The sequence below is a fragment of the Mustela erminea genome, chromosome 13, assembly GCF_009829155.1.
Source record: "Mustela erminea isolate mMusErm1 chromosome 13, mMusErm1.Pri, whole genome shotgun sequence".
NCBI lineage: Eukaryota > Metazoa > Chordata > Mammalia > Carnivora > Mustelidae > Mustela > Mustela erminea.
Genome location: NC_045626.1, coordinates 21,281,557 through 21,293,999, shown reverse-complemented (window position 1 = coordinate 21,293,999; position 12,443 = coordinate 21,281,557). Strand labels below are relative to the sequence as shown.

The 12,443-nt window shown below is 35.7% G+C and overlaps 1 protein-coding gene across 3 annotated transcripts in view; it reads left to right on the top strand.

Moving 5' to 3' along the window:
- Window positions 1-12,443, top strand: part of DCC (DCC netrin 1 receptor) — a 1,159,911-nt gene that overhangs the window by 952,711 nt on the left and 194,757 nt on the right. For all 3 annotated transcript variants that reach the window (XM_032310413.1, XM_032310412.1, XM_032310410.1), the window contains exon 13: window positions 10,717-10,858. In XM_032310413.1, coding sequence (XP_032166304.1) covers window positions 10,717-10,858 — 142 coding nt within the window. The remainder of the gene's footprint in view (window positions 1-10,716; window positions 10,859-12,443) is intronic.

Sequence of the window (12,443 nt, the reverse complement as noted above, 5' to 3'; positions counted from 1 at the left end):
TTGTGAAGGTTGAGCTCTCAGAATTTGATTAAAGGAGCAGGGAAAGTGGTGGCTTGTCAATTTCCCAGCATCAAATTAAATTTAGCCCAGTTTACTTTAACTAAGAAATATAAAAATGGAACACATAAGAAATAGAGCATATTCCAGATGCCATTTCTTAGTGTGTGCAGTTTTTGGTTTTTGTTTTTTTGGGTTTTGTTTTTGTTTTTGTTTTGTTTTAGTTTTATATGTGTGCATTTTCTACACCTAAAAAAGACAGTTCTGTGGGATGAATGGGTGTGGAATTCAGATCCAGTGTCAGGAGGGTTATGCCCCTAAATCAGGAGTAAGGAAGGTAATTAGGGATGCTCCTTCAGGAAGACTGGTCACAGTAGCCAGAAAATAGAGCAGTAAATCAAAGCTGTACCCAGTGGGTACAGTCAGAAAGGGCTGACAAGAATTTCCAAGCACTGAATCAGAAGATCAGGAGGTTTGGGCAGTTCAGAATATGAAAGCAGGGAGTGCCTAGATTCAGAGAGATGAGTAACAATTGTCGGGAAGTCGGCCAGCCTCAGAGATGCACAAAAGAGGAGGTGCTGGGGGACTCACTCTTGGGTGTTTTGGAAGAACCAGACAGATTACCAAGGTAAGAGAATACTGACAAAGATGCGGCATCCTTACCTCCTGACCGGAGAAACCCAATCACTAAAACTAAGACCCAACTCAAAGTGGATTTGCGATATGATTTGAAGTTGAGCAGCCTGAGGAAAAAAAATCCCACTGTGGCTTAGTACAACATAACCAGGAATAGGATTTTTCAGAGTAGGTCAAGTAGGGTTTAATCCTCAGGGAGGAGACCCGCTGGCACTCTCTATGGGGAGCCAAAGGCCATAAAAGGAAGACTATTTTACAACTAAGCTAACCTATTGAAAAATGTCCTTATCATTTCAAAGCCATCAAATAAGATCACAACAGGCTAGCTTTCCTCATTTTTTTAAATAAAAGCAATGTTTCTTTGAATTTAGGACATAACATTTTATTTAAAGTGGAATATTTTTCAATTTGTGTATAAACATACATTTATTATTGCACAAATATTTAACTTAGACTTGACTAACAGACTTCACTCTGGAAATGTGTCACACGAAGTACTTGCTAACATGGCTTTATGTCATTTTGGATAACAGTTGCCTAAATGAACTCAAGAATACCAATTTTATTATGCTACCCAGTTTTCTAACTTCACTTATCACAAGAGATTGCACATTTATGATAGTGAAGTAAAAAACATGTGAACATCCATATTTATGATAATGAAGTAAAAACAATCTGCAAGAACAGTATATAACTGCAGGAAAAATATATATAAACCTTCATAATATTTTATTGACATTTTATCAAATCCATACTCGGTTAGTCCCTTTAAGTGTATAGGTTTATAAAGAGCCAAAACACATTTTGGAAATTGTTCACCCAATTATATACATAAAAAAATTTAAAATACTCTTTAATTAGTGAATTAAGTTCTATTCCAGTTTGAAATTCAATTTAGTTTATTTCAGCACCAATAAAATATTTACCAGGTATTTAGATAAATATCAAAGGTTAAATATTAAATGTTGTTATTGAATAGTTTGGATATTATTAAGATATCATTTATTCTAAGTGATAAAATTAGAACATGCCCTTCTCAGCATTAACTGGAATATCATTAATATCGGTAGCTTCATTTCTCTATCTTCTGTGAGGTGTCATTTATTAATACTACGAGAAGGTCTAGGAAACTTCTTTTTTTTCTGAAAGTGGATTGTTTTTCAGACAGTCTTATCCCAGTAAATGCATTATAATCTACTGAGTTGCTTATGCCAGAAACTTGAGTCAATATTGATGATTTTTCCTTCTTCACACCTGATATTCAGTGAATCGCGGTGTCCTGTCAAGTCTACCTCCAAAAATATACACAGCATTTCTTCACTTTTCCACATGCCTCTACTCTCTATTGTATTCCACAATCTCTTCTTTTCCACCTATGCCAGAAGATTCTTTGGGCTACCCCAAGAAATGTAAATCATACTCTACAGAGTAAATTGCTCTGTAAATATTCATGGAAGAAAAGGATTTTAAGAAGTGTTGTTAGGTAACTTCTTTCTCTCGATGCTGTTCACGTGCAGAAGAAAAGTTGTTGAGTCAGTGTCCAAGTGAGTAGGTCCATATTCGGGAGCATTATTGATAGACAGGGTCTTGCTTCGGACCTTTGTCTACTTCTGCCTTTATTTTCCCCCTCTCTGTCTTTTAAACTCTTAACGTCTTGCCTCACTCCTTTTCTCTTAACACCTTCTCTCCCTTGAAGTTCCAAGCACGTTCCCATCATCTGCTTTAATCCACACCACAACCCTTTAAGGTAGGTTTTTCTTATATTGCAGATGAGAAAAAAGACTCAGAGAACTTTAGCAGCCCATCACCTGATAAGGAAGATAATGCATATGGGTGTTAGCAGAGGGACACCTGGAAGCAGGGGGATCAATTAGTGAGCAGTGGCAATATTCTGGGCCATAATTAAGGTCTGAGTTAGGGCAGTGGCAGAGGGAATGTAACTAAGGAGATAGATGAGAGATACAATAAAAAGAGGTTCTTTAAAAGTGCTGATGGCACTCTTTAATAAAAAAGTATAGGATGCTATTTGGGATTGCATGGAGCACGGGGTGTGGTGCAAAAATAATGAATACTGTTATGCTGGAAATAAAAAATAAATTAAAATAAATAAATAAATAAATAAATAAATAAATAAATAATTTAAAAAAAAGATGAAAAAAAAAAAGTATAGGATGTCATGAGTATGGAAAGCATATTTCATTCTTCATGCAACATGAGATTCAACAAGTCACCAGAAATACAGAACAGAAATAAGGGGCAAAGTTCAAAACTTATATTCAATTAAGTGTGAATATCCTTGGATTCCTGCTGTTTTGGCCAAGGCATTCTTATTTGCTGGAAGGACCTTCTTTCAAATGGTACCCTTCAATTCCCTTCTATGGGAATACTATCCAGATGAAACCATTAAAAAAAAAAAGTCTTTCCTACAATCCCTGAATATGTTTGGAATGGGGCCCGTCTTCCTCTACAGTACATTCTAGAGAGAGTAAAGCAGAAGGTCAGTGTCCCGTGGGATATGTGGAATTAAAAATAGGAGCTTATGAAATGTGGCTTCAGAGAAAAATTTGGGGTGGCAGGCATATCAGTTTTTTTTTTTTCTGTTTTGTTACTTACTACTCATATGCTAGAGTGAAAGAAAAGTAAAGAAAGGAATTAGTGGAGCCCATAAAAAGGATAATACCACATCACCAAATGGAATAGGGTTATCTCAAAAAGTTAGAAAATAATGGCCAGGGAAATCTTTTCTTTTCAATCAGTAAACCTAACTGCTCCTATCATGCTAACTTGGAAACAAATTCATTTTTATGATAATCAAAAAGGAGATAGAAGGATTTGGGGAAGCTGAATTTTACAGTTCTTATTTTATTTCAAATCTGGAGAAAAAAGTGAAATTAATCCTTGATTCAAGATAGAACACTGGCAACAGATTGAAAAGGATTAATTTCACCCTCTCAAGTAATGAAAGAACCAAAAGTCAAGTCACAGCTATTAAAATGGATTTTTCAAATGCCAAAGGTCATGTGTTAAGTATTTTTAATAAAAATAATTACCAGGCTTACCCATGAAGACTAGGTACAAGAATGTTCCCATAACAGTGACAGCTTTAGGGGGAACAGGCAATGAAGTCTGACCTACTAAGCACTGACAACAAATCCTATACAGAAAATAAGATACGTTATGCCATTGAATATGAAAAATTTACTGAATACTTTCAATGAACGTCCTAAAACAATATAATTTAGGACATCCAGCCACATCTGCAGAAGGAGAACCTGCAAGGAAAGAATTTGACCATTTAAGACTTTGCCATCTGCTGGTTCTTGCTTGAAACCAATGAAAAGCATAAAAATTTTTAATAAACTTAGCTGCTGCCCATCTATGAGAATGAATACAAGTGACGAAATTACTTCCAAAGATGAATGATAACCATTGAGGGGCTTTGTCTCCAGGCGTGTAGAGTGTATAACTGATTCTATTAATTAATTTCTGCTAGACATCGATATTAAGGTATTGGCTATGTGGGAATAACTTATACAATCACTGAAAATCCTCAAATATGATCAAGAAAAATTATTATCTGTCAAAAACTAAGTATTGCTCATGTAATCATTAGTATAATTAAGTTCCCCAGGCTTAGCAAGTGATTTGTAGACATACTAAAGCACAATCATTCTCCTTGTTTCAATATGTGCATTGGGATTAGGGTCATTTATAAGACTTAAAAGAGGTCACTCAACAAAGACACACAGTAAAGTAATAACTGGAAATCATAAGCTTCTAACTCTTGGTCAAAGTTTAATGTCTTCTTTTGTATTTTCATTTTCTATTTGAATTTACTTTGACTTTAAAAAGTAAACTTGTAGTCTATAGAAAATAACCCTTTTTGATTTGCCAAGGGCCACTTACGGGAAGCTGATTGGATGTATTAAAACCAATTATTTAAATTCAGATTTTATTTCTTTCAAGAATATTTTGGGGACGCCTGGGTGGCTCAGTTGGTTAAGCGGCTGCCTTCGGCTCAGGTCATGATCCCAGCGTCCTGGGATCGAGTCCCACATCGGGCTCCTTGCACGGCAGGGAGCCTGCTTCTCCCTCTGCCTCTAGCCTGCCACTCTGTCTGCCTGTGCTTGCGCTCTGTATCTCTCTCTCTCTCTCTAACAAATAAATAAAAATCTTTAAAAAAAAAAAAAGAATATTTTGTAGGGGCATTTAGGTGAGTAGAATTGCCAAGTAGAAGTTCTATGATTATTTTAGTGTAAAATAATAAAAATATTAGGCTCAAACATTAGATAATCTTTCTGTGATAGTACAAGATGACTTCTGTCCATCATTTAACTCTGTGTCTCAATTTCCTTTTTTGTAAAATTGTAAAATAGTAATAATATCTGTCACGGCTACCTTGAAGCATTGAAAAATAAAAGTAAGATAAGTAGTGGATTGTAAATATAAGGTATGATTCTTCATCAAATCTGGGTTTCTTTGCTAGTTTCTAAAACACTTGAGAACAACACATCCACGTATATGCATTTACATGTGTGGGGAAGGGGTGGAGAAAAGGGATAGGTAAGTGTATATGTATTTAAGGCTATATATTCTTTGGGGTCCAGAGACATTATATTACTATTTTTTCACTAGTTTGTCTCTTTAGCCAAATTCTGTGAATGAGCACACTCATCAAATATATATCTGCTTGGCATGTTCCAGAAGACTTTTAACTTTTTTCCAATCTACATTTCTCTTACATTGTCCTATATGTCCCATTGGCTCTAGCCATTAAGAGATTACTTGACCTTCACTTGAAAGTGCTGCTGTACATTGTCATGAAATCTTGAGCTTCCTCTTGATATCCTCTTTGTCTTATGTATCTTTTCTAGCCCCTCCATAAGGTTTTACTCATATTTGAAGTCTTTCTTGTTTTATATGTGAAGTCTTTCTTGACAACATGAGACAGTTAATTTCTCCTTCTCTTGTATTTCCATTGTATTTTCTGGGCCTCTCTGTTTTAGTATTTAACACTTTGTATTTTCATTGAGCTTTTGTGTCTATATCCTCAGCCACAATGGATATACCATGACTTATCTGGATGTTTCTATAGTCCCAAGATAGTGTTTGCTACACAGCAAAGATGCAGTTAATATATTTTGAATGAATAATAACTATATGAATTAGACTCTCAGCCTCTTGAACTCCCATGGTAGGCAACATTAAATAGTAAAGAATACCAGTTTCAAAATCAGATAATCTCAGTTCAAATCCTGCCTCTATCACTTGGTGGTCATATAGGTTCATATGTGTTACTTCTCCGTGTCCTAATCTATGTGATTGTACAAAAATGGTGGCAACAGACCTTAACTCAGGGTCATTGTGAGGATAAAAAAACCTAACTGACTTGGATATATAGGATTCTTAGACCATTCCCAGGTCTATAGTAAGGAATCATAATATTGTTAACAAGTATTTTTAAGAGTGGCATTTAGTTTGTCACATTTAAAGGGTAGAGGGTGAGATAAATGACCTTAGTAGTGTCGTACTCTTTCAGATATATTCTAACTTAAATCATCAGATTAATTCTATTCATGTAAGTTCCCATAAAATTATTAAAATGTATTTGTTGTATATTTACACTTGATCCTTATTATTTTCAGAGTCTGAATTTGCAGATTCACCTACCTGCTAAAATGTATTTGTAACCCCAAATCAATACCCACAATATTTTTCCAGTCATTTGCAGACTTGTGCACACACTGAACAATGAAACAATTGGAATCTCCAGAAGAACACATTCCCAGTTGAGGCTGAACAAGGAGAAACTTCTTGTATTGTAACCAGGTGTCCTTCCTGTGGTCAGATAAATGCCACTTTCTTCTTTTGCATTTATTCATTTACTTTTGCTTTCTGTTGGTGATTTTACTATTTAAAATGCTCCCCAAGCATAATACTGAAGTGCTACTTAGAATCACTTATTGAGAGAGACTGTGATGTGCCTTAGGGAGAAAAATCCATGTGTTAGATAAACTTCATTCTGGCATGAGTTATAGTGCTATTGGCCATGAGTTCAATGTTAATGTGTCAACAATATTGGATAAGATGTCTTTAAGCAGAAACACACATAAAACAAGGTTATGTATTGATGAATTGACAAAAATGTAAACAGAGGCTCATAAGAACCTAAATCTGTATTTTCCCTAGGAGTAGTATTACCATATTTACAAATTCAGTGTTTGAGGCAACGTTATAGAACATGGCTACTGCAAGTCACGACAATTGACTGGCATGTCATTGACATTTTAAAAATGCTTAGCCAATAACTGACTTTACACAATTTTTTAAATCCTTTTACAAAGGCACTTACTCATTTGTAGAGCAATAGCTAATTTATAGTAATCTAAAAGAAGGGGCTTTGACTTCAGTTCCCCTGGAGAATAGTGCCCTACGTCTGCTGCTTCCACATGATTGAAACAGTATCAAAGTCTTCCAGCCATTGTGGGCCAAGGACTCAGAAATCCATTCCCTGACTTTGTGTCTGACCTGCTTCTGACAGTCATTCATTACTACCACCTCAAAAGAACAACATCAAATGTTTATTTTAAAAATTTATCTAGGGGCCTGGATAGTTCAGTCGGTTAAGTATCCGTCTCTTGATTTCAGTTCAGTCATGATCTCAGGGTTGTGAGATCAAGCCCCATGACAGGCTTCATGCTCAGCACAGAGTCCGTTTAAGATTCTCTTTCTCCTTCTTCCTCTGCCCCCCACAACTCTCAAATAAATACTGTTATGCTGGAAAAAAAAAAATAAAAATAAAATAAAATAAAATCTTAAAAAATGATTAATTTAAGTGTTCATCAAAGTGTTACATGCCCATTATTTTTTCAAACAGGCTTGCAACTAAAACTAATAGACTCTTCCCTTACCAAACCCGGCTTCCATTCCCTCCAGACCCCCATGTTCGTCACTTTTATTTTTGTGTGTGTGTGTGTCACTCTTTCTTTTCTGGAATTTACCTTCATGTGTTTTTCAATAATGTCCTCAGGTAGCTGTTCCTCAATTTCTTTGCTTTAATTCACCACTTTTAGATCTCACCTGCTGATTTATTTTTATGTCAGCACTTTGCATTCCTCTACATATCCATCCCTATTCCCCTTCACCCAACATATTCTCTTTTTTCTCCTCCTACCCTTCTTTCTCCTCCTCTTCATTTTCATTCTAGTCCTTCTTCTGCTCAGAGGCATAATTAATTAAAGTGAAGTGCACAAATCTTCAGTGTTTATTTCTATGATTGTATTATTTCACTGGAACGTCCATAGCAAACCCCACAGATGAGGAAACCTAAACAAACCCAGTTACTCATTTTCTTAGAGCTCTGGAGGCTGGAAGTCAAAGTTCAAGGTATCAGGAGAGTTTTTTCTCCCGAGCCCTCTCTCCTTGACTTACAAATGACTCTCTTCTTCCACTCTTTACATTGTCTTCTTCTGTGTGTGTCTCTGAATCTCCAATTCTTTTTTTTTTTTTAAGATTTTATTTATTTATTTGACACAAAGTGAGAGAAATCACAAGTAGGCAGAGAAGCAGGCAAAGAAAGAAGGAAGCAGGCTCCCTGCTCGATATGGGGCTCGAGCCCAGGACCCTGAGATCGTGACCTGAGCCAAAGGCAGAGGCTTTAACCTACTGAGCCGCCCAGGTGCCCCATTAATCTCCATTTCTTAAAATGACATTAGTCATATTGGATTAGGTTTCATGCTAATTGGCCTCATTTAACTTAGTAATTTCTTCAAAGTCCCTACCTCCAAATACACTCAAATTCTGAGGTATTGGGGATTAAAACTTTTGAATTTAGAACAGGGGCACAATTGACCCCATAATGATATATTTTGACAATTATATCCACCATGTAACAAACGTGAAATAAAGATGCAGAATATTTCCATCACGCTGAAAAGTCTCTTTCTTCCCATAGCCAGTCAGTCCCCCAGTACAACTACCATGAGCAGCAACTGCTGGTCTGTTTTGTATAACTATAAATTAGTTTTGCCTATTCTGAACTTTATATAATGAAATTGTATAGTATGTACTCTTTTGAGCTTACGTCTTATTATTTCCAATCTTATATTAAATTTTTTTTTTACTGAATTCCTGAGAATTCCTTCTTTTTTTCTGTTTTAGATTCTCCATTTCTTGGATTTCTTACCTTTTTCTTTCTGTTTGCTCTCATTTTCCCAAAGCACACCCTCATTAGTCTCCTGATAAAGGGAATGGAGATGGATATTGTTGAAACCTTGTATTTCTGAAAAGTCCCTATAGTTGTACTTATATAAGCATATATTCTTATACGTGTGTTATATTTTCCTTACAGTTGGTTGTTTGTATAGCCTTGGAAGTCCAGGTTTAAAATACTTTAGGATTAGAATTTTGTAAGTACTGGTCTGTTGTTTCTAACTTTAAATGTTGAGAAATCCTACTCCTTACTGTTTTTACTCCTGATCATTTTGTATGGGACCTGCTTTTTGTCCTCCATTCTGGAAACTTTTGAATCCTCTTTCCCCATGAGGCTGTAGTGTTTCACAGTAATGTGCCTTAATGTAGTTTTTTTTTTTTTCATGCATGATGTCAGATATTCCATAATCCCTTTTAGACTGAAGTCTCAAATTTTCTAGTTCTGTAAGTTTTTTATTTCAGGGGAGAGTTCTTGTTTTTGTTTTTGTTCTTCAGTAATTTTCTGCCTTCTATTTTTCCTATTTTTTTTCATTATTTCATCTTATTAGTTGGATGTTGGAAATTATGGACTAAACCTCTTTTTTATTTTCTCTCAAAATTTCTATGTTCATCTTTTTTTTTTTTAACCCACTAAATTTTAGGAGATTTCTTTTAATTTATCTTCCAGTTTATTTGCTGAATATTTAACTGATGCAACCAAATTACAAATATCATAATATTTTAAAAGAGTCTTTTATATTTTCTGTATTTTTATTCCTTTCACAGATGCACTGTCTTCCTTTAGATTATCTGGGTATTAATGATAGGTTTTTAGATCCTTTCTCTGCTCTAAGCATCAGTGCTGTTTCCTTCAAGGGCCATTATGTTCTTATGTATTTTTTCCTCTTTTATAGTAAAGGCTTTTTTCTAAATGTCTGATAGTCTTAAATTTTTGGTTTACATTAAAATGAAATAGGTACTAAAAAGTTGATTGCAACATGCAAATTCTAGGGCACGAGTTGGGTTATTAAGTGGGAACCTCATTATTGGGGGATTAATCAGAAATCTGACTGTTGTTTTCTCTAGAAGCTAACTTAAAATTCTCTATAGAGAGTTATTACCTGATATTCTGCCTGGGAAATATACACCTGCTTTTCACTGCTCTGACTTCAGAGGAACAAAGAAGACTTGGGTGTCTTTGACTTAATAAGTCAAAAATAAGTCCCTCGCCCTCATCTCGAGTCTCCTCTGCCTCCTATCCCTGAATCTGTGGATTCTGTTTCAATATCCCTAGAGAATAAAACTGCCAGCTACTCCCAGATCACTGAATTAGTAGACTGATTTTACTGAATGTGAGTAGGAGCCTCAATCCATCTTTTTATTTCAACACCATGCTTCAGTCTTGTCTTTCAAGGTACTTAGGAAGCAACAATTTCTAGTCCTCTCTGAACTTTGTCATGTAAATCACCTTATTTTTCATTAATATCTCTTAAGGGGTAATTTAGGTTTCATCTTTCTCCTTTGACTCAGCCACCACACTTCTCTCAGTTCGCACCTCTTAAATATTTGTTAACATCTCTTATCCATTAGACTCCTATTCTCTATTTCCTTATAGGTTTATACCCTTTAGAATATTTTACTGTCATTTTAGTGGCATTTACAAAGAAGAGGCGGATAATGCATGTAATCAGTCGAATTATATATTTTTGTCAAAATCATACGAAGAGGAATACTGTCAGGTAGTAAGAATGGGTTTAATTTGGTTCTGTGGGGTAATCCCTAGCACTTCTTGCCTCTCTACTTTATTCACACTTAGGTTTGGGTCATTTCTTTGACCCCATCCTGTCGTCCTTACTCTCTCCAATGTTTTAATTTGCATCTATTATTTTGCAGAGTATCAAAGTAAGCTGGCTGCCTCCTCCATCAGGCACACAAAATGGATTTATTACTGGCTATAAAATTCGACACAGAAAGACGACCCGCAGGGGTGAGATGGAAACATTGGAGCCCAACAACCTCTGGTACCTTTTCACAGGTCAGTGTTCTCATGGTGTAATGTTGCAAGGTTTTGATGAACTAAATGCTTTAGAAATAAAATATACTCTCACTTCAAGGGAACATTCTTTGTTGTTGTTGTTTTTCCTGACAGGTGACATTTATGGGTCTGAACAAGAATAAGCTTTATATTCTTAACTTGATATTCTCTATAATGCTTTCAGTACATATTTTGCCTCTGGATCATGATCTTAATAAATGTATCAATTTTTTTTTTTATCCACATTAGCTTCTCAGCATTGCTGATTCGATAACAGCTTCTCTTGTCAAATAATTTTTCACTTTTTAACTAATAACCTTAAAAAAAACATCTAATCAAATGGTCCCAAGTTTAAGTTACTTTGATCTCTCTTCCCCTAATCTCCAGCAGTGAGGATAGGGTTGGAAAATGTGGAGAAGTGTAGTTTGGGAAATAAAGACTGTTCTACTTTCCATAAACATAAAAGTAAATTCACTTTTGTAGCAATATTGGTATAACTCATAGTAAATAAAGCTTCTTTATGAAAACTGGACCCAGTTTCTGTGCTGTAGTTGAAGAACATGCATTTTATTTTATAAAATTAATAATCATGTGTTTATTTAATTTTAACTATTAAAACCTTTAATTCATGTCAGGCCAGGTTCCCAGAAAACAGAGCCTGAGGTATGTTTTCACCATAATGCCTCTCAGGGGGTGAAAGCCCAGGAAGGCACCAGTGAGGGAAGAAAGAAAGGGAGAAAGGGAGATGAGGAATCAATGATGGTGACATATCATTGAGCTGGCCACAAGTTTAGAGTAAACAGACTTCACTTGGCCTCCCAGGGTGTCTCCTCAGAGGCCACAGGAAGCACTATGTATCACAGTCAGTGGCTGGATAGGAAGCCTGTCATTGGTCAAAGTTTGCCAATAGGCTATTATCCATTCTGTATCTCCAAACAGCACCTGAGAAGTCAGAGCACCTGGTGAGTATGCAAATATGGAGTTCTCTCCTTGTCAGTGAGTACTTTATATGGTGGTTGCTTGGTTTAAGGTAGCAACGGTACTAAATGCAGCCTTATAGCTCTAAGAAGAGCATGAGCTATTGCCGGGGACTTGGGAAGCAAAGCATATAGCAGTGGCTTGTGATAGGATCTGGTGGGTGAAGTTGAGCAGATCTGGAATGGCGCATAAACTGGGTCCAGGAAAATGTACAAATTGGAATTCATAACTTACAGCTAATAGATAAAGTAAACTATCATTGCAAGTGAGAAAAGGTGAAAATAACCCCTTATTTACTCCTTTCTCTATTCCAAATACTCAATAAATTTTCATTTGAAATCATAGTGTGTACACACACACACACACACACACACACACACACACGCCCCATACATTTTAAGCTGCTTGTTCAGCCCACAAGCTGAGACTTGATCAAAACCTGCTTTTTCCCATCAGTTTTTTTTTTCCTTTTATGCCTATAAAATTTTAGCATAATGGTAAGAATTCTTCCAAGGTAGATTGTCAAAAATCACATTACTTGTTTTATATCTGGACAAAATCTCTGAAGCAGGTATTATTGTCTCTAAGCAGAAGTTATGATACTCTA